Raw genomic sequence first — 23,649 nt, forward strand, 5'->3', positions numbered from 1 at the left:
ATGAGCCTCGACAATACAAGAATGACGACATTTTGCTGGACAAGGTAACAGAAACTGCCACAGCACACAGTTATGAAGAACAAAGGGACTTTGTGCAAAGCAAAACAAACAAAAAAGTCTAAATCTATACAAATGCATACAGAATTCACTACCATTTATCCTTGATCACAGATGCTTCCTATGAATAGCTGCTTCTATGCCAGAATGTGCAACCACTGGTGCACAACCAGGACTGATTTCTTTCACACCTTAAGCATTGCTTCACGTGCTCATTTTTTATCATCCATGCCCTGTGCTCAAAAGCTTGGAGGGGGAAGCAACCAGAAAAGTAGTCAGATGTATGCACACTGAGATTTTGAAGAATGGTATTATTTTGTAGAGTTTGTGCCTGTAGTGGTTGGTTATCATGTTTTTAAAACCCAGCAGTGAGGACATCTGTGAAGCACCAGAGCGCGGGGGGGGGGGGGGGGGGCCTTCTTAATGCTGGCTATTTCGTCTGTATGTGTAAAGTGCCATCAAGTCACTTCCAAAAGGATTCCTACAGTTCAGCAACACCACAAGGAAGCTCTGTAACAATTCTCAAATTTTTTTAAAAGGACTTTTTTAATTAAAAAAAGGACTTTTAAAAAAAGATACAAAACAAAGCCGGGGGAGGGGGGTTGTGAGGCCACAGCACCAACCCATGTTCATTTATCTAACATGAACAGCAATCCTTGATAGTATTAGAAAGGCTGGGGGGCAGGGGGAAGAGAGTGCATTTTTCTGTCAAAACACTGGTTCAGTAGATGTATTCACATATAGAAATAAGCCCAGGAAGTCTTCAGGGAAGCATACTCCCACCCACCAAGTCACAATTTGTCATAACCTGTGAATGCAATCAGCCAGAAGGAAAATATTATGAAAATATTTGTTTCCTTTTTTAACAAAGCAAAGGGGGATTTTAAAGTAGTCATTTAAAGTAGCAGCAGTGGCGTGGTGGTTAAAAGCAGGTGGAGGCACTGCATTTGATTCCCTGCTCTGCCGCTTGAGCTGTGGAGGCTTACCTGGGGAATTCAGATTAGCCTGTGCACTCCCACACATGCCAGCAGGGTGACCTTGGCCTAGTCACAGCTTCTCGGAGCTCTCTCAGCCCCACCTACCTCACAGGGTGTTTGTTGTGAGGGGGGAAGGGAAAGGAGTTTGTAAGCCCCTTTGAGTCTCCTACAGGAGAGAAAGGGGGGTATAAATCCAACTCTTCTTCTTCTTCATTTCCCTGCAAATGAAAGGCATGAAACCAAGGGAAGATCTCAATATGACAATATCTATTAATAATTAAAACTGTACCAGAAAACAAAATTAAACGGCTCTGTAATACCTTCAGTATCCAGCCCCTCAGGGGGAAGGCTGGATTACTGTCATATTTCTAAAGTGCTTTCAAAACAAAGCACTGTACAATAAAGTAGAAATTAAAATTTGACCCTTTGGGCACTGTTGTCATCTAAACTCTACAGACCATGCCTGCTAACTCTAACTTGATACACATTTGAAGAACTAAATGTAAGTATATAAAAATTTATTTGGTAGACAGGGGGATAACATCCTCAGCAACAAACAAACACACAGTCAAACCTATGAACCACCAGGTGTCTTCCTGCAAATCAGGTGAGATGGCACATCCCACTCAGGACACACCCAGGCTGTATTTTCTGACATAACACCACTCATAGTCTCTAATCTGGGAGATCTGACTCAGTTTCACGCAGGCTTAAAGCTCCCCAGGTGACTTTGGTTGTATCTCAAGGTGGTAGTAAGTATAAACATATCACCACCTAAATAAGCCATGCCAGAAATGCCACAGTCCCTTCAAAATCAATCTGGGGCTGTAACGCTTAAGGAGGCGGTATTTATTTTGCTATCAACAGATAGCTTCTGGTACTCCAGCACAATTGCTGCCGGACAACCTCTCTCTGTGTGTCGCTAAGCTCTGTGATGTAAACCCACCTGGATGGATCGGCGCCAGCTACCTTTGTTAGATCTTTTACCGCATGCGTTTGATAATGGTCGACTACCACCCCTTGACCCACCGCCTGGTCAGCTTCCGGGGTACCGGGTAATCTGTCCTTCACAGTGGATTGCCTCGCTTCTCCGGGACCGGAGTCAGGCAGTGTGGTGCGGGGCTGAAGCCCCCCGGAGGTGCCCGCCGCAGTGGCGGAGTGCACTGCAGGGAGCGCTGCTATCCCCGGTATGGTTTAACAGGTATATGCGACCACTTGCTGAGTGGGTGCGGAGCTTTGGGCCGATCTGTCATCAATATGGCGATGGCACTCAGCTCATTCTGCTGATGGAGTGGGGAGCGGTTGCCCCCCCTGTGGGTCTCCAGCATTGGTTTGAGGCGGTAGCTGGTTGGTTGGAGCAGAGCAGGCTGCAACTGAATCTAGCGAAGACTGATATCCTCTGCTGGCTAGACCACCGCAGGGGTGAGGTTAGGGGATTTCCAGTCAGCTGGTGTGGGAGGGGGTCTCATTGGCACTGACTCCCTCTGTTCATTGTCTGGGGGTCGACCTGGATTCGTCTCTCTGAATGGGGACCGAGGTGGCCCATACAACCGGGACTGCATTTTTCCATCTTGGCCAGGCCCGGCGGTTGGCTCCCTTCCTCTCCCAGGCGGATCTGGCTACCGGGTGATCCATGCAACGCCGTCACCTCCAGGCTGGACTATTGTAACTCGCTGTATCGCTGGCTCTCCCCTTGCGCTTGATCTCGGAAGTTAAAACTGGTCCAACATGCGGCAGCACGCCTGCTCACAGGAGGCGTGTTTCAGGAGAACACATCCAGCCTGTGCTGCTACAGCTGCATTGGCTCCCGGCTGACCTCCGAATCATCTTCAAGGTGTGGGTTTTGACCTTTAAGGCTTATGCTGCCTGGGACCCTCGTATCTTCTCGGGACCGCATCACCCCATATGTCCCAATCCCTGCCTTCAAGCTCTGCAGAGGCCATCCTACTGGTGGGCCCTGGCTCCCTCTACATGCGGCTAAGCCTCCACTTCTGGCCAGGGACCTTTTACGGCACTGGCCTCGGCCTGGTGGGAACACCCTTCCTCCAGCTGTCCGGGCCCTGCAGGACCTTGGGTGAGTTCCGCAGGGCCTGTAAGACTGTGTTGTTCCACCGGGCCTTTGGAGTGTCCAGCTGCTGACATGGTGCCCCCCTACTGCCCTGCCCCTAGGGCAGTTACATCAGGGTCCCCTCATATTGAGGGGTCCTGCCATCCCCCCCCCATGCGGGTAGGTTTTAAATTGGGGTCGGACGCCTTTTATCTCTAGGGGGAAGTATTTGATATTAGGTATCGGGCACCACCTATACCTATACTTGTGCTTTTACTCATTTCACATTTTAAATGTTAATGTGTAGTTAGTTTCGCTGCTTTTATAAGTTTTAGTTTATTTATGATATTTTATGATTGTATCCATTATATGTTGTGCGCCGCCCAGAGCCCTTCGGGGACGGGGCGGGATAGAAATTTGAAACATAAATAAATAAATAAATAAATAAACTGTTGTGGTATTTGAAGAGGGACGATTACGAAAATGGTTGCCAGTGGCCGTGTTTGTTCTATACTTTGAAAGCATGCTTCAGATTCAATGCTGCATACGGAGTGGGGAGCAGAGCTGAAGAACTATTGTACAAGTACTTTGCTCTTCTGTGTTGGTAACCACAGTACAGTATGTGCTTTGGCAGCAGAACAAGATACCCTACCCCCCCACACACACACACAAACAGCTTTCACCTGGCCTCACTGCAAAAAAACAAGACAAACTTTTAAATCCATATTAAAACAACAGGAAATATTCCTTCCTGTTTTCTTCAAACATTGAAATGCTAAGCAAACTATACTCCTGGCACTTGGCTTTATTCGTATGGCACCACAGTTCTTCCAAAGATAATTTTCTAATGGAAACATATATACCAGGTTTCACATGAAAAGTATTGGGTCAATTTACAGTTCTTAGGAAAAGCAATTACATACAGACTGACTTAGTCATGTTATTCTAAGTTTTTAATTAAAGAAACCAAGAAAAAAATGAGAACTACTTCAAAGCAGCCTTCCAAGTAAGGTATAAGGTATGAATCTCAACACAGCCTACAGATTCTCACATGTTATATGCGTCATGTATATATATTAGCTAACCCAGATTGTAATTACTAGCCTATAGTTGTTCAAAGAACAACAAAGAAGTCAAATCACTTTACACACACAACATGATGTAGTGGACTGTTCCTTGGAATTTGGAATATGTGGTTCAGTTTTTTCCAAGAAGCTTGAAGTTTCCCAGCAAAATACATGCTCATTTTGTCTGTCCTGAACTGGTGGCAAGTCAAATCAATTCTGAAGATTCTTATACTTCACAGTATATCCAGAGCTAAAGAAAGCTCATGGATGTGTGACCAGACTTATGCAACAGATGTATATGCACACTAGCTAGAACTCTTGTAATAGTTTAGAAGTTGAGAAAATAAAAGTCTGGGAGCACTTGCAAAACAGTATGAAATGGGAAAAGGAAAGTTTTGCTCAGGAGCCGTGGCACAGATGCTGCTTGCTATCTGGTCCAATCTACTGCACTGATTTTACTTTACAAGGGACTGGTAAGCAGCAACCGTCAGGAAAACTGAGTGAGCAAGTTCTCCTTTCAGCAAAGCTCATCCCTCAGCCCAACCCCATTCCATTTGTAAAGTCACTAGATTAACAGTGCTGGATGAATCCCAGCTCTACAGTTGCTGGGTTCTAGATTCTAGTATACACCAAGCTCAAATCCCCAATCTGCCATGGAGGCTTGCTGGCTGATCTTAGCCAGTCGACACTCACGGTCTAACTTACTTCAGAGAGTCGTGAGGATAAAGTGGAGGAGAGAGGAAGGACAAAGGCCACTTAGGGTCCCCAGAGGGAAAGGGCAGTATAAAGTTAAAAAAATAAATCTGTCTTTTTAAAAGTACTCAACCCAGATTTACTGTAACCCTGTAAACAGCCATGAAGCTCACCAGGTGGCCTTAAAGTCAGCCTATCAACCTCACACATTTTATTGAGTGTCCAGCCCAGCAGGTGAGGCCATTCTGCTGCCAGCGTGAGCACAGGTTGTAGGTGGAGGGGGCGGAGGCAGGACTTATAAGGGCAACCTAGGCCTTCCTGGGCCTCTCTGCTTCTTGAGCTACAAAGGCTTCTCCCATCCACCCACCCTTGTTTTTCGACCTTGTAGTGTTGCTCTACTGTTCGTTGGACTTTGTTGTTATTTACATTCATCCAACACAGCCTGGAAGGTTGCGCATGGGGACTGATTCATTCAGGGGAAGAAGAACCTGTGTGCCAGGCCTCCCCTTTTTGCGGAAGCCTCTATAAGAGGCCTGGGGGGTGGTAGGGAGCATGTGTACTACATGCCCAGGCGGGGGCTGCAGGTGACTCGTGCCCCTGGCAGCAAGGAGAGTTCATCCAGAGGCCAGCACCCAGACGGCTCCCACTATCTTGCTGTTTCGGGTGTTGGTTTTCCCCCCATGCACTGGGCTGGGGGAAAGCTATTACTGGGGGACAGCAGACGTGCTGCCCAGTGCTGGATCCGTTCCCTGTGTTTCCTCTGCTTCCTTCAGCCAGCATACCAAGGCTGTGGCCAAATTTTATTCTACACAAGGTGGTTGTCTGTGTTGACTTTTGGCACCCTGAAGCTCATTCTCCCCTCCTCGGGCAGCAACCTGGAGGGTAAGAACTGTGGATATTTTATAGGTCTAGAATGTATTAATTGCTCTGCCTGAAACTTGTATTTTGGGCAAAATTCATTTCCTATAAAACTACCTTGCTTAAAAAAAATCAGAAAGTACAGAACTCTTAATAAAGTTGGCAAGAAAAAAAAGTATAGGAGGGAAGAACTTGAAGGCCATCCAGTAGCAATGACTGATCTCAATGCCCTCATGAAAATCCACAGATGTTACTTCACTCCTGGGTCGCTTACAGTGCTATATTTAGTTTACGCCTAATATGGATGTCAAGTCCAGATCAAGCAGTTACTTCCTTTCTCTGTGCAAAGAAACCTCCTGGCCCTTTGTTTAGCCAACAATGCAAGGATTAAATGATGCCTTTAGAGAAAATGACTGCACAAACGTGCAATTAACAGGGAGTTTTATCTTTAGCCCAAATAAGTAACTTTGAACGTGCTGAAATTGGAAGCTGTTCAAAATATTTTAAGAATTGTATATTAATTCAACTCCTCTGAATTAGTGGTCAGGAATCAGAAGCATTACAGGCTCCTTGGAAGTAGTTAAGGAAATTTAATTTCTAGGTCAGAGTCTGGGCAGAGACAGAAATCCTGAATGCAAACAGATTTAACATGGGACACTTAAGTAAATATAAAGTCACTGACTTACAAAACTGGCTCTCATCATCATACTTGTGAGAAACCAATAGAAATAATTTTCAATATTTAAAAAAGGGATAGGTTTTCCAGTTAACAGGCAATTAGATTTGTAACATAACATTGTGCACTATTTTATTTAAAATGTGTATCCCACTTTTTTGCCTTATAGGAGGTCCCTACAGAAGCTAAGAGATCCTTAAAACAAGTTATTAAAAACCAACAAAAAACATAGCCAAGCATTCATGAAAACACAAAGCAAATTGAAAGCACCCACCAAATTCAGCAAGTTAGAAGGATCAAACAGCAGCTATTAAGGGCTTGTTGAACACCCCTTTTAACATCTGAGTTGCAGTGGCATTTACTGATTTAGATTGCCACAGCTGTATATTAGGCAATATAATATTTTTAGCTTGCTGTATTCATCTACTATCTGATTCTTTAAATTCACTGGCCTGCATCCAGTGACACAGCTCCAAAGACTTAAGGGCACTTTCAACTTCACAAGGAAGAAATTTCCACCAAATTCCACCCTCCAGTTCAGATGTCCACTTGGTCCCTTTTGCTGATCCTGAGAATTTACTTATCTCCACTGCAAGAAAAAAATCCAAAGGACACTCGGCAAGCAGCAGCAAGTAGGAAAGTCTCACTGTGAGACCTGCTCCCATGAGAGGAGATTTTTGCATGTAAGTCACTATTTTGTTGCTGGGGTTTTTTTATACCATCTTGACCCTAACTATTACTATCCTAAGTTTCTGTACTGCTATTTTAATCTTTTAATTAATAGTGTTACTATTTTAGTAACTCCTGGTGAGTTCCCTGGAGATCCTCCTAGCTAAGACGTTGGCACAGAAACAACAGGCAGATCTGCTATCCTAAAAAACAGTTTTATAGTAAAATCCAGGAAAAAGTTCACAGAAAAGAGAATTGCCAGTTTTCTTTAGAGAATGAATCTGCTGCCCTTGTACCACAGCTGAAAAGTGCCCCAACCCATAAAGCCAGTCAACTCATTTCTACTTGAAGTAGCACAGAGAAAAGGAGAGTTCTTCATATGTCAGTAGGTTCACAGGGAGGTAGCTGCACTCCGATCACATACCACTGGAACATTACCAAAGCTGATGTCCTCAGAGCTCTATTCATTAAAGAAATTTGAGAACATGAAGACAGCCATGCTGAAGACCGAGAAGCAGCTAAAGTGGAGCCATATATACTGTTTTATAACTCATATTCAAATTTATCTAAATTGATGCTGTTTCTCAGGAAGTGATGATACAACATTAACAGAGTAAAAGCATGATCCAAAGTGAAGAATATTTAAACTCCATTCAGATGTTGAAATCGGAAACCAAAGTTCACCTTTAGACTCCATCATGATTAGTCTGCATTGTATCTAACAGGATCACCTTTTTCCTGTGATGCACAATAGACTACTTGCAACCTCTGTTGAACAAAGCATCTGGCTACACAGTAATGCATCTCATTAGCCTCCTCTACCACAGCAACTGTGCTCTGAAGGCTTAATGGTATTTACATTTTCTTAATCAGCAGTGATTTGCAATTCCACTGAAGACCCCCACTGTACTGTTCCTCGCAGGCCACGGATACCACTACATTCACAGAAACAAAGGCCCCTTCCGCACACGCAAAATAATGTGTTTTCAAACCACTTTCACAACTGTTTGCAAGTGGATTTTGCTATTCCGCACAGCTTCAAAGAGCGCTGAAAGCAGTTTGAAAGTGCATTATTCTGCATGTGCGGAATGAGCCCTAGTCAGCATGCTTGCTCAGAAAACTTAAAGACACATATGTTTCTTAACTATAGAGTCAGATATAAGCCACTATATGGGGCTACATTTCAAGAGCATTAGACAAATACTGTTGGACAATGTAAGGCACCCTGACATCCTTGGAGGCCATGCAGGATAAAACTAATAGTTTTCACTAGTTTCTACCTCTGACTGTAGATCCCGCATGCTGCTCCAGAAGCAGGGGCAGAAGGGTCCACCTTTCCCCAGGAATATTTTGGGGGACATTCTGAACTACAAAAAGGGGGGAAGCTGCATATCATGGACAAACACTGTTTCATCCATGTGTTGGATGAAAAGACTGTGGCACCAAAGCATAGGACTGCCAAGTTAATGGTCTTCTTCAGAACTGCAGTCTCCCCATGGAATCCCTTGTTTGGGGAGGACCACCTAACCACTACCCACCCTCAACTGAAGGAGGGTCGTTTCAACCTTCCTCTGTAAGAAGAGAGCCTTGCTGTATCAGACCAGGCCAAAGGTCTTCCCCTGGTATTGCACTGGTATTCAAAAGTTTGTTCTTTCTTCCTCTTAATGAATTAAACAGATACTACCCTACTGGCATTTTAGCCCTAAGTTGTCATTTAATCTATTTTAGCTTGATTCTGTTTGGTTCTCCAATAGTTTTGGCATATGTTTTACCACTGATCTGCTTCAGGAGGTCACATGTTTTGGCAGGAAAGTGGAATATGAACAGAGACACACCACCACTGTAAAAGCCAAAAATAAACACCTTTATTATGCAAAGTTCACTGGAGTCCTATGGCTCAATACAAATTTCCAACATGTGCCCTCAGCACTGAACTGGTTGTTGCTGCAGCTGCCTTATTACCCAAACTAAACTCAGCATTATCAAACTCAGTCTATCAAACTCAGCATTACCGACTCTGACTGGCAGCAGCTATCCAAGCTTCTAGCCAGAGAATGTCTTTAACGACACATGAGAGAGGTAGAACTTGGGACATTGTGCAAGCAACACATATATGCTCCTTCAAATGCACGTTACCCTTATTTTAAGTCATGTTCGTGAACAGTTATATTGGTATATCTGCACAAGACCATTATGAATAGAGGTAAACACAATCTCTTTCTATGATGTTCTCTCCATTTTCAAAGCATGGCACAAACAAATTGCATGTGACAGAGTCATCAGGTGTACTAACAAAGCTGCACCACTATAAATAGGAACACTAAAGCAGGATCTACAGAGAGCAAAGTGCTCCCTCTCAGCTTTCCAAGCTGTTTGAAACACCCTGAAATGCTACTACAAGTTCAAATTAAACAGATCCAGACCTGAAAACTGTGACTTCTAAAGGGAACCCTAGACATTTATTGCAAAAAAAATTAGCTTAATAAAAAAAAAAGCATGCAAATATGGCTCTAGGCTACTACAGAAGCCATACCAAACAACTGAAACAAGCAACCTGCCAATGACAGAGCAACACAAGTTTTGATGTTCTAGCACGCCCAACGGTTTCTGCAGAAATGCAACTGTGGCCTAGTCTATTGTAGTAAAAGCTCACCAAGGCCACGTCTACTGATGAATTTGTATGTCATTTGGTTTTCAGGGAAATACTCCCTGTAATTTAATGAATGATAAAGTACCAGGGTGGATCCACACCAAGTCTCCTAATGGAAGGAAACAAAATTTTCCTGCCTCTTTACCTTCCACCACAGTCACCAAACACTCCAAAATACTGCTCCTGAAGGATGGAGGACTCTCAAGAACAGCATGAGGGACAAATCAGAATAAGGGGGAAATTGGTGGAAATTTTACTTTCTCTTCTGTTAACAGAAAATTAAGTCTGGATCCTAGCCCTCCCTGGCTCAGTCATTAGGTCAAGCATGCAGAAGCTGAAGCAAGATGACAACTACAGCAACAACAAAATACAAATTTGGCACACGTTTTTTCCCTACTTAATGGTACTATTATGCAATACATGAAGCAGCCTCCCAACAGCCAAGCGTGGAAGAGTCTTGGTATGTTTATACTGTGGGGACAAGGGAAAAAGTCAAGGTTCTTTTTTCCCCCTTGAGAATCAAAGTGTAGAACAGCCGTACATTTTTGCAAAGGAACATTCTTTCTAAAACTTGAATTGGCACAGTTTACACCAAATCCAGTATTTGAATTTTTCTAGTTAAGTGCTTTGCTAAGCCATGGGGTCATGTCAGAAACAGAACAGAGGACACGAAGGCTAACTGGAAGGAGTCTACAAGTAAGCCATGAAACAGTGACTTAATAGTAAATATAAGTGAAACATGAGACTTGCAAATCTCATTGTTATTGGTTGAACAAAAGGTTTCAGACAATGATTAGGCCTAACTATGACCAACAAAGATGTTGGCAGGAAAGAAAGTTCAATGAGCTTTTCCTCTCTAACCACCTCAGGGATGGATGTCAAAGGTGAAGAAACTTCCAAGGGTAGCCTTAAAAGCCTGGCTGTCCTCCAGAAATTACTAAGTCCACTGATCTTGAGCCACTTCTCAGCTCTGATTTTAACATACTAACATTGTCCCCTTGACTTCCCCACTGAAAGATTACCTGGAGCCAAGGACTTTTTATTCACCTTTGAAGCGGAGCCAATGAATATGCATAAGTGCTCCACTTTCGCCACTCACATAAAAACTGCTGAACAGATTTCCAACCAGGTCTTGTGCTACCTCTCTCATATCCACTGAGAAAGCTTACCTAACCCTGACCTATCAAAACTAATTAGTAAAACCCAAACTATTGAGTGGCTTCACCTTTTTGTAAAATTTGTGGAATTGCTAAGGATCCCGCAGTTGAAGGTTGTGTAATCAGACAATGTTAAAGTCCTTCTAGTATCATGCCTTTTTAATACCTTCCACACACTTTTTACTGTTTTTGCAGAACTTACACAATGAAGTATAGTGGTTATACAGACATTCTAGTGCCAGAACGACCCAGATTCAAACTCCCAATCAGCCACAAATTCACTTGGTGACACATGTGTGGTGACACATATTCTCACACACGTGGACAATGTAAGGCACCCTGACATCCTTGGAGGCCATGCGGGATAAAACTAATAGTTTTCACTAGTTTCTACCTCTGACTGTAGATCCCGCATGCTGCTCCAGAAGCAGGGGCAGAAGGGTCCACCTTTCCCCAGGAATATTTTGGGGGACATTCTGAACTACAAAAAGGGGGGAAGCTGCATATCATGGACAGAAATCTTTTCCACAAGCAGAACAATTCCAGGGGATTCAAATCAATATTGTTAAGATGTTTGGAGAAGTTCTTTCTGAAGTGCTTTGCATTGACAATTGCTGGATTTAAATTGTGAGCCAAACTTTTCTACTGTTATTTAAAGAACCCGTGGTGATGGCTAGCTTCTCTACCTCTTAAGCATGAGCGTGACTGCCGTTTTTGTTTTCTTATTCTAAAGATTAAGATTAGGGGTCACAGATCAGCAGCGGAACATCTGTTCTGCATGCAGAAAGTCCTTGGCATCATGTTGAAAGGTTCAAGTGATGTGAAAGACCTTTCCTGAGACCTTAGAAAGCCATTGCAAATCTTGGTAGATACCGGTAATATGGACACCAATCAATGAAATCTGTGGTGTAACTTGGCAAAAGGTATACTCGATGATGTCTTTTGTATCTCACTCATCTTCATCTTCTTGTTTGTTCGTAATCTGGAAAAGAAAAACAAGTTTTCCTGCTTTACTGGTTCCCAATTGATTTCTCAATTTGGAATGGATGAGTCCAGAGGAAGAAAATATTCCTTCCACGCCAACAGAAGCTACTGCTGATAAAAGTGAAATCGTTACTTCAACAGCCTCTAAATCCAAATGGTTAATAAGTGGCCTTCACCAGTTCTCTGATGTGACTTTTTTAAAGACATCATCAGCAAACATATTTCTTGAATGGTTCCCCTTTAACTCTGAAGTTTAGTATAGTTGGCATCATGGATGAATGATTCCAAGATACAGTATATCTAACTCCTCTTCTTCAGCACTTATGATTTGACCCTGGCACCAGATATTGACAATATTTGCAAGAAAATATGCTGGAGACTTGTCCATTGTGCAAGTCTGTTTTGAAATGTTCACTCAGCTCCTTCCAAATTTCAACAGGATCAGCAATAAAACAAGTATTTTTCTGTGTTTTGTTTAAAGCTTCAGAAACGGGTTTCAGGACTTGCATAGCTTCAACATTTCTCTTAAGTCCAATCAATGGTCACTCTAAGTCCGTGGTGGCGAACCTTTGGCACTCCAGATGTTATGGACTACCAAATATCACAAAATACCATAAGAACATGACTGCAGCCCGGTTGGATCAGACTAGTGGTCCATCTAGCCCCATGGTGGCCATGCTGGCAAGGGCTAATGGGAATTGTAGTCCATAATATCTGGAGTGCCAAAGGTTCGCCACCACTGCTCTAAGTGTTCCCCTGTGCTGTGCAGAAGACTGAAAATTCTGCAAAGAACTGAACCACCTGGGAGAGTTTCCCCTGAATTCACAAGAAACGTTGAGCCCAATGTTGAAGATTTTGGCCATAACAGTGCCAACTATTTTCTCTCAATTTTGCTCACAAACAGTCATCAGAATAGGCCAGTTCCATCTATGGTTTTGTGGGACCATTAGCTTGGTTCCACCCATTCCTTTCAATGCAACTGATGCAAAATGATTGTTATAGAAGTATTTAGAAATTTCAACAACATTCGTCTTTATTTCTCAGTCTCTGAAGTCTTTGGTTAGGAGGTGTAGCAAATGAGCTTGCAACCATATGTATTCTTTTCATGCTCTTCTAAATTTCTTCTCATCTTGGATACATTTGCAGCATTGTTTGATTAAACTGCATACTAGACATTCAAATTTTTGTTCATATTTTATTATAGCTTCCGTTGCTACTTCTTGTAAGTATTCTGCTGTATGTGCATTTCCTGATGTATCAATTGTTTTTGAAAGAAAGGCATTCTTTTCTTCTGTTACACAAGCACATACAACAGGATCATTGTGGATATTACTCCACTCACCAAGACTTAGGTACCCTCTAGACCTGTTACATAAGGCTTCATTTCTCTGTCATATACTTTATTCAGCACTATCCCTGCAACATCTGCTCTGCTGAGTAGGCTATCCTGATCTCAGTGACTGAACTGTATTAATGAAGTATGGGTTTTCAATCAGACAGTAAAGAACAGCTTGTCGCATATACAAACTGGGCAATTTTTTCATCAATTACCTCTTTTTCTAACCTGCTGGATTTTATCCTAACTAATGGTTCCTGGATAGTTGGATTTTTTTCTTTATTTTAGGTGATATACAGTGGATATGTGATATATTTGATGTGTCTGAAACACTATCCTGGACAGATAACTCTGAAACTGTAGAACAATAGGATGGTGATCTTGAAGGTGGATAGTTTCCAGAATCCTTTAGGTTAATGATGGATTTCCCTAAACAAAAAAGGCAGTGCTATAATTTTATTTCTGATACCATTTCTGCTTATTTAGTATTATTCATTGCATTCACTGCCACTCAGTACAGCCCCACAAAGGAATACTTGCTTGTTTCAGCTCCTTATCTCTGTATCAAAATGACAGTAACATGCAGTAATAATAACAAATATATATTTTGCTCAAATATGACACTTCCTCAAGGCAGTCTTTAAGAAATACGATGAAATCAAAACTTTTACCAACCTGAAGATGATGCCTCTTCAAATGTCTTCCTCTTGCTATCTTCATCAAAGTGCTTCTCATGATGTTGTTTCGTTTAGGCCACAAGGCCACACATTTCTTTTTGGCAGTATTTGCATTTCGCCTGCATGCCTGCCTCACTCACAGCTAGAGGAACTTCATTAAAATATTCCCAAACTGGGTCTCCTTTATGTCCTGCTGCCATTATAGGTTTTTCCTCTGTGAGAATAATATGATAAACCTCAGGCTATAAAAGATTCCAGACTTGTGGAGTATTCTGCTCAAAAGGTTTTACTTTCATTTGTACTGTGTGTCCCTCCCTCCACCTACTGAGCTCCTTGTGCATTATAAACTGAACATTTAAGAGGTAAGGGGTTAATTCTGTGTACATGGATTTGCAAAGAAATAGTTGGGCTAAGGTCTTTTTTCTCAACTCTGTATGTTTATTTTATAGCATTTTTGATGTGAAGCATGCTGTCTCTGCAGTCACAAATGCAGTTTTTTGAGAACTGCAAAACCAAGCATCTGTGACTGTATCTTCTGGAAGGCCCTGAGCGGGTTACAAATGTATGTAGACACAGACAGAAAAACTGCTCAAAACAAATTTACAGAAACCTCTGGAAGACCATGACATTGTGGATGGATTCATTTACCAAAGACTTAAATATTGCATGAATATATATTCTCATGCTACATAATTAAAAACTAATTGTTATTTCATGATGAATAATTTTTGGACTACAATGCATCTTAAATAGAAAACTATCTTCAAATAGATTTTCCTCAAAAAAGTATTTCATAAAAAAACCCAATTTAAATAAAAAATCTGATTTAAATTTTAAAAATCCTATTTAAATTTAAACATCTGATTTAATTTAACCCAATTTTGTGCACTCTGATTGGAGTATCAACTAGAACAAAAGGCAACTGCCCATCTTTCATTTGAAACTAGCTATTTTGAAAATATGAATACCCAGTTACTTCAATTTAAGCTGTTAGTTCTTAACCTTTCATAACGCAGGACCCACACATCTGAAGGACCATCTCTCCTGGCATGAACTCATGCAGCTTAATTGATGACACTTACTTCCTCTCCTAAGTACTACTTGCTTCTGTGAGTGAATCACACCATCCAATATACCTACTTGGCTGGCAGAAGAGTACCACTCAGTCATGAACCCAGCAACTTGCAGCTTATACTCACTCCCCATGTCATTTCTCTTGCCCTGCACCCATCTCGAAAAACTCCTCCTCTGCCTGTTCCAAGGCACTCTGGAGAACTGGACTACTGTTATGGAACAGTTTGCCAGAGGAAGTTCAAAAGGCATCCTCACTTTTCATTTTAGGGAGAGGTTGCACACAACAGTTCTCTTCCAAAGGACCTCTATTTGCAACAAGTGGCAATGCAGCTTGTTGGAGCTGCGCAAGAAGTCCAGGCTCATACAGTCATCTCTTTTAGCATTTAGCCTGCTGGCATTTTGTTAAATAAAAATCACTAAGTAAGGGCGGGCATTCTTGAGACTGGCAGAAAATATAAAATGTTGGGATTGCCCAGACCTGGAATACCTCTAAGCACTTAGTCTGAGTCAACAAAACAACAATTTATGCAATAAGCACTTCAGGCCTTAGTTTCCACACTTTAAGGCTGGGCTAAAACTCACCCGCCAGGGCTACATTTAAATATCATTGCTTATGCCCCAGGATCTGGAAAAAAAAACCTTCTGAAAATGCAACAGTCCAGCTGTATTTCAGATTCAGGCGAAGATGCTGTCACTGGATTATCCTTTAGTGAGACAGCAGCACCTCACACAAGGACGATGCCTAATGGGATTATTTTGAAGGCAAGCCAAACCTCCAACAAGATTACCTCCTGACAGCAGCACTAGAAACAAACAGGCACGGCTTTTTTTCCTGCCCTGTTTTTGTTTTTATTTCATGGCTCTGAGGCATGCCTGTATACTCGGTTAACATTCCTTGCTAAATGTTTTGTTATTATGTCACAGTTCGAGAGGAGGCTATAATTCAAAATAGGTTCTATTGCGTTGTACCAGTTCCTACACATTCTGAATTTAGGAAACTCAAGTCTAAATTCGGCTTGCTGTTAAAATAGTCAACGTTAGGTATGAAAAGTGAAAATCAACAGAAGTTGATTGAGGTAACTGGGACTAAGAATATCCCCCCCCACCCCGATTAAGACTGCCCACTGATCCAGATTGGCCCACTTGCAGGAGACATTTGACTAGAAAGCCTCCAACACCGTCTCTGGAATAGAGCCGCTTTCCTCATGCAATCCAACATGAGTGAATACAATCCAACATGAGTGAATAGCAAGCACTCAGCTGAGTACATGGAGGATGTTATCAGGGAGAGCTGCACGGTTCTTCTGCCTGGGGGTTTCTTGTGATCTTGTACCACTTTTAAAGCAGGCCTTCACAAATCCCAAGCACCAGAGCATGTAGACATTTCCAGGACCTCCTGCTGGAAAAAGCCGATGGCAGCAGCGCCTGGGGAGCATCTTCCACCAGATGTGGTTTTTCCTGGACACAGTGGTGCATTCCCTAGAAACATCCTGATGATATTGCAGAACACCCCACATGGAACTGCCCTTGAAGATACTCTAGAGGCCACACTTGGTACAAACTGCTGCAGCCAGAAGCCAGACTGAAACCAGAATGGAGGGGGTTGGGGGGGGGGAGGAATCATAAGACTCATCTTGCCCCATCTGAACTGGCACCCAGTTTCCTTCCAGGTTCAATTCTTGATGCTGATCTTTAAAACCCAACTTAACTTAGACCCAGAATACCTTAATACCTACTCCCATATGAACCTAGTCAGCTTCAGGTTGTGGCACCTATACTCAGAAAAAGATGTTAGTATGGTCAGTTATGGTGTAGCTGATGAGAAAACTGTATGCATTGGAATATAATCCCGAATTGGAATATAATTCCAAATGAATATGAGAATTATCATTCATTTTTACATGTTGCCTTTGTCAAAACCATTATTTTGTGCATTATTGAACATGGTACTTTGTATAATTAGACTGAATGCCAAAACATATTTTTACTTTCAAATGGATGGGGGAAAGCAGAGCTAAGTAGGCACTAGGGTGAAGCATTCTACAACAAAGAAGGTCCGACACAGTGGAGGAATATACAACCCTACCAACATCTTTTTCTGAGATAGACTATAACATTTTCAGAAATGATTTTATTATACTATGTCTCAATGATCCTCAGCAGACGTACATTATTTATCATTTCACATTAGAATATGTTTTGTTGTATGACATGTATATACATTAAGTTCTTTGTTTACATGTCAACCTTATACCACTCAATAGTGACAATACAATCTTTAAAAAAACTGACCCTTGAACATTGAGTCTGGCTTTTAAATTTTAGGGCTGGCTCCTGGAGTTATTTATCATGGCCTGCGTTAAAAGCTAGTTTTTCTCAAAGTATCTCTAAACACATACATACATTGTACTGTTTGCAGAGATGAGTCAAACTTCACTACCACAGTGTTTCTAAGTGCCACAAACATTGGCTTGGTACCAAGCCAGTTTCCAGAATGTGGGAAGCCGTCTGTGAACAGATTTCAGTTTTCGCATTCCAGACTTACAGTTTCACTGCACTCCTCAGGCCTGGAGTTTCTACTTGATTCAGGGCTATTTCTACCACCCAGAGAGATAAATGCCTCATATTTGTCAGTGCCAGCTCTGAGGAGGGGGGATTGTTACTAGTCCAGGGAGATGGCTGCTGACAGTTGTGCAATCAGGAATACAGGGGGTATCACCTTTAACCCTTCAGTTAACAGAGACTTTAAAGTCAGTGTACAAAAGTTATCCACTTCGTATCAAGAATTTTAGGGGCAGTGGCAAGGAACTGACTCTTCCAGTTCATAAAAGCTTTCAAACCAGAAAGCAATCGGTTGCCAAAAGCAGCCAACATTACAAACCCATGTTAATGGATATAGTGGGATATAGTAGTCGGCATCCTCAATTCTATTTCCTTCTGTAAAGACTCAGGCAAAAGGAGCAACTGAACTGAAGCTATTACAGACAGGATATATATCAGGAAGCCTCTAGCAATCTAGCTTCCTGGGAATAAGAAAAGTTTCTTAACACATTTCTAGATTTCATGGAAGCAGAGAAACAGTCATAAGTATATTCACTACCTCTGGGGACAGCTCAGAAATTAAAAGGCATTCTAAGCTGGTCCTACAATTTTAGATAAAGGTAATGAAAAACAGTAGGGTGAATCTTCATTCCTAATGGGTGGTAGTGTTCCCTTGTGCAAGGATCCTTCCCTAATGCAAGAGATATTATTGCTGCTACTGTTTTTATTGTATTTATTGTTTTAATTTGGATTATTCAGTTTGTTTCTTCTTATTTACATCGTATTGTTTGTCTCATTTTTACACTGCCCTGAGCCCTTCGGGGGTAGAGCGGTCTACCTATCTATCTACCTACCTACCTAACAAACAAACAAACAAACAAATTCAGAAGACAGCTACTTGCACCAAGAGAAGAACCGGAAAAATCTACAATTCAAATGCCCTATGCATTGTGGCTTGGCTCAGCTGTTGCTCCCTCCTTTACCTTTAACACCTGTATCTTTATCTAAACACCATCCATACATTAATTTAAAGCCTAAGTTATCAAGATGCTAAGCAGATGTGCAAAACTGAATTTGTTTAATGCATTCACAGTTTACACATACATAACCAGAGCATTGCCAATGTAGGATCACTGTTGCCCCTAGACATGAATAAGACCTGCTGTTGCCTTCCTAAAACAGTGACCTATCTCATAGGGTTGTGGGTCAGGAGAATAGCTGTACGCGTTAAGGACAATATGTCTTTTGGCTTTCCTTGCTTCAAAATCTACTCAAACCAGGCTACAAATGCCATACATTCATTACATTCCGCTTGGATGTTTTAAATATTGCAGCTGCAGACTGGAATCCATCCTCCTTTATTAATTATACATGTGAACCTACTAGGAAGCTCTTAGGGAATGAGCTCTATTGAGCCAATTCTGCTTTATCAGCATAGAGGCAGCAAATATTTGCATTGTATGTTAACATGGACTGCAGGCAGACCACCAGAGTCAAGGCACAAAGACTCAAGTTATTCATTACCACAGACCACCAGCATAAGTGCTACAAAGAGTTGCTGTATTTCATCTATACATCTAGGGCTTGCTTGGCAAATATGCTTTAGAGGAGGAAAAGGCCATGAATTATAGCAACCCCATGTGTAAATATTTTCTCAACACTCTCCCCTCCCTCACATGAGTACGCTTCATCCCTCTGCATGAGAAACTAGAAACATCCAGCTGTTTTTCTTCCCCAGAGTTGTCACCCATGGCAAACAAAATATTTTTTAAAACCAGCTTTTTAAGGGCTTCTTAACACATTAATTCCCAAATGGGTCCACCCATCTTAGCTCCCAATGCCTCCTGTGTTTGCAAACCACATAACTACCGCCTGTTAGCCACAGGTGTTGGCAGAGATTGCATGGATAGGTAATTGCTCAGGGCAGATTTTCAGCTTACACAGAACTGATTTTTTCACATGAACTGCAATCCTAGCTCCCCTTTCCATCCATAAACAAAAATACAACTTTACTGAGTAGTGCAAAAACAACTGAAATGTTGTTGCCTTCACTAAAGGAGGTTTTTCAACCCGGACTTAGCCACTGTGGGGCACTTTTAGGTATCTATCTCCTTTCCATTACTCAACATGAAAACTCTCCAAAAGCACCACTCCACATCTCATACGGCACAAGATTCTGACAATCGCCAGCTTGTTGGAAGAACAAGCTGAGATCACAAACACTGTATATTCTACTCAAAAGTTATCCATCCAAAGCTGTCTCTGAATCAATTTCTCCCAATTTTTAAAAAAATCTGTTCAGTCACTCAAAAGTCACTCCAAAATACATACACAACGTCAACAGCAAAACAAAAGGCCAAATTCTTGCCACTTCTCCACAGTGGCAGAGGCTAGGAATTATATCTTACGTTGGTATATCATGTCTATACTGCAAAGATCCTGGCACACTGGGCAAGGGTACAAGAGATGAGACAGATCATATGAGAACACTTCAAAGATATGTTGGACATTTGAATGCCCAAATGAGTCCTTATAGTCCGTAAAATCAACCACAGAAGAGGAAGGAATAACGCCATTCAGTGTTCTTCTCACTATCTCCAAGAGTATGTGAGTAATGGATTATTCATAGTCTGTATGAAGTAATGACAGCAAGAGAACATTACTTCATCGAGACTCCTCAAAGCCCCACCCCTTAGTTCCAGCTCAAAGTCTCTGCTCTCAACTGCGCCCTGAAATGCCAGAGGAATGGGTTATGTGATGGTGTTACACAGCCAGAGAAGAATGCAACAGAAATATTAACTTCATTAATGTTAGAGAACTAGGATCAGACTTTCTTTTGGGAAGTTGTTTTTCAAAGCAAGATGGTCATGAATGGGTGTTAACACCAAAGCATTTGGTAGGACCTAAGACATACAACAAAATGCCTGTGCTAGAGGCAACACAGTGAGAAATGACTCCTAAAAAGGGCATTTTGTGAGGCATATGATGTTCTGTTTCATTCTGCAAGAAGTGAAGTATGTAGCTATTTTCAGGAAAAATAAACTTTTGCAGAGCCATCTTCCAAACCCTTCCAAAATCACATCCAACATTACCAACAAACTCCATGTATGTAACCGCAAGAGCTACAGAGACAATAAAAAGAATGGGAAGAAGGAAGATCCACCATTCTTCCCCAAACATCACTGAAAGAGAAGTTAATCTCTGCCAAGCCTAGAGAAACAGAGAAGGATTAAAAGTGTAGCAATTGAAGAAGGAAACCCGCAGCTGCCTGAGAGACATTATCCAAAGGAAGCCTGTATTATTCCAGAAGCTGGAAGCAAACTCATCTTGGGGTTCAAATGAATGCAAAGGAGTAACTCCAGCAATGCTGCAGGTTCAAACAAAGTGGGCTAGAATTGCATTGTCAACATTTCCAAAAAAAACCCTGCATGTCTTCAACCCAATCATGATTTACCATGTACTCATTAGCAGCATCTGGTTAAATGCTTCCTATCTGATTTCTCCCAGAATCCAGAGGTGGGATATGGGGCAAGGAAAGGCAAAAGAATACTAGGACCTCATTCAAACGGTTTTCACTATTCCACAAAAAGTGTACAAAGTGACGAAGAGAACATAAAAAGAACACAATCACAGGGCAAAGTAATCATAAAATACCAGAGTCTGATATCCCCCTAAAACCAGGCCCAAGAACTTCTCAATATGGTAAATTACCTCTCAAGAAAAAGGCTACGTACTAACGGAACCTGAAGTAGGTTCCATACATTACCAGGGGCTAAGAGGTTTCACCAGACAAGTTCTAAGGGAGCATCCTTTGGTAATAAAAGATAGTGAACTGGAACATAAAGTGAAGGTATCAGAGAAAACATAACAATGTGCTTGTTTTGAGTTTAGAACAACACATTTCCAGGAGATGTGCAACTGCCTGAGCCAGTACAGTTATACCCTTAGGCAAGGGCAATGCTCCCTAAGATGACCACACTCGGAAATTTAAAGATCAATTAAGAATGGGAGAAAAGGAACCAAATTTGGTTAAAGAACGAGTTGGGGGACTGGTTAGAGATTAGGGCTTGAACAAGAGGAAGAGGAGTTTATACCCCACCTTTCTCTCCTGTAAGGAGTCTCAAAGCAGCACACAAACTCCTTCCCTTCCTCCCCCAAGAGACACTTTGGGAGGTAGGTGGGGCTGGGAGAATTCTGAGGAACTGTGACTAGCCTCAATATGTTAGTCATGAAACATGCTCCCTAGGATCCCTGTAATTTCTTTTTCTTACCCAAAGGGTAAACTGTATGACGTACATCTTTCTTCCATCATCAAAAAGCAATCAGATATTACAATATACATGACATTCTAGATGAAGCTGCTTTACGACTGTGTTGCTATTGCATTACGTGTATTACTTTATAAAGTACAATGACAAAACAAAAACTTTTTAAAGCCCCTTTACAAAAGGTGAGACAAAATGCTTCAGTCTGGCCCAAAGCCTATTTATTTAGGGGAAAGAAAGAACACAAGAAAGAAAGAACCTCACAGAACACAAAACAGAATCTGCAAATGAGGGATTGGGAGCCATCCGTTTTAGGTGTCTTGGGAGGAGAGATCCTCAAGCATAGAAATGCAATTCTTTGAAAAAAGGGGTTAACTTATTAGTTTATAGATTGTGAGGGGAAGGGGGAAGAGACACGGTCCCAAAGACAGAAACGTAATTTTCTTGGAGCATCTGAGTAGGAGGGAAGAGCGTTTAACTTTTTAACTTTATTGCAGCCGCGTGGGAAGGGAGACGCGCAATTTCTAAAAGGGATGGGAGAGAAAAGAAATGTTTTTAAAACATTTGCACCATTCCTAACTCGCCTCCTCCGCAACCTGATTTGCAAAGCAGAACAAACTAAATGGTAATTTAGGGAACCTAAGCAGGAATGGTAGTGGGAGAAAGGAAATAGAGGAGGAGGGGAACACTCCTTAACTAGGAGAGTGGGAGGGCCGCCGGCGGGGAAAAAGGATTTCCCGGGTATCAGCCAGAGGGGACGTCCAAAGTCGACTCCCTCATTGAGGATGAAAGAGATGGACTCCGTGAATGGGAATGGCAGGCGGGCAGGTCGCAGAGGCGCCTATAGAGAAGATTTGCCCGAGGAAACTTTATTATGTTCATTTGATTGTTACCTTGACGAAGAGCTCGATGAGTGGCTCCTTGTCGCCCTCCTCTTTCACACCGTTCACCGGCATCGAGAGCGCCATGCTCGGCTCCGCCGCCTTTCCTCGGCTGGGTGGTGGTGCTGAAGGGAAAAGCCGCCGCCCCGACAACAGAGTCGTTTGGCCGCCCGGCTGCCGCGCGCACCCGCGCCTTCTCCCCCCCGTCCCGCCTTCACGGCCCCCTCGTGCACGCGCCTGCCCTCGCCTCCTTCAGCGCCGGCAAAAGAGGCGGAGCGGCGACTGAGCGGCAAAAGCCAGGGACGCCGGCTATTTATACGAAGGGGCGGGGTTAGTCCCGTGTAGGCGGCGCGGCACATTGGCATACGTCCCTCCATGAAAGAAAGAAAAAAAGCACCGGCTATTCATATTATAGAGAGGGGTGGTTTGGAAAAGAAGGCGTGGTTTGGAACACGGGGGCGTGGCTTGTCTTGAGCTGGGCGAACCGCGGTGCCAAGAGGAGTTTTTCTCTTGGCAGCTGCAGCGCCTGGCACGCCTGGGTGGGATGACGGGGAGGCTGATGCAAGAAAAGGCTCCATCTGGGAAAGTGGAGCTGGACGGGAAGGAGAGAGGGCGTGAAGGAAGAGAAGGAGGCCTGGGGTAAAGGAACAAGGGTGCTCCTGCAAACTAGATGGCTGGCTCTTCCTGGTTGCAGTTTTGATTCACCAGTCGTGATTTGGCAAGCCGTACGTACCCAAGCATCATTGCTCTATGAGCCCAGATCACAGTTTATCAATCGCCCCCACAACTCTGTGCAGTTGTAGGTATTCTGATACTTTTACTGCTCCCTCTAAGGAACTTCGTGCAGCAAGGAACACTTTCCTGTTTTTATCTGCACACCAGCCCTGCAAAGTAGGTTGGGTTGAGCGAGTGACTGGCATAAGGCCAGGAGGTGAGTTTCATGACACAGCAGGGGACAGAAGAAAAATTGCTAAAATGCCTTTTTTGTGTTTGTGTCTGCTGTCAAGTCACAGCTGACTTAGGGTGACCTTGTATGGTTT

General features: G+C 42.6%; 1 protein-coding gene across 1 annotated transcript in view; it reads right to left on the bottom strand.

The window, feature by feature from the left end:
* Nucleotides 1-22,890, bottom strand: part of CLIC4 (chloride intracellular channel 4) — a 62,534-nt gene extending 39,644 nt beyond the window's left edge. The window contains exon 1 of the mRNA XM_048500283.1: nucleotides 22,622-22,890. Within this exon, the coding sequence (XP_048356240.1) occupies nucleotides 22,622-22,696 (75 nt within the window). The 5' untranslated portion in view covers nucleotides 22,697-22,890. The remainder of the gene's footprint in view (nucleotides 1-22,621) is intronic.
* Nucleotides 22,891-23,649: the final 759 nt, after the last annotated feature.

Source organism: Sphaerodactylus townsendi, linkage group LG06, assembly GCF_021028975.2.
Source record: "Sphaerodactylus townsendi isolate TG3544 linkage group LG06, MPM_Stown_v2.3, whole genome shotgun sequence".
NCBI lineage: Eukaryota > Metazoa > Chordata > Lepidosauria > Squamata > Sphaerodactylidae > Sphaerodactylus > Sphaerodactylus townsendi.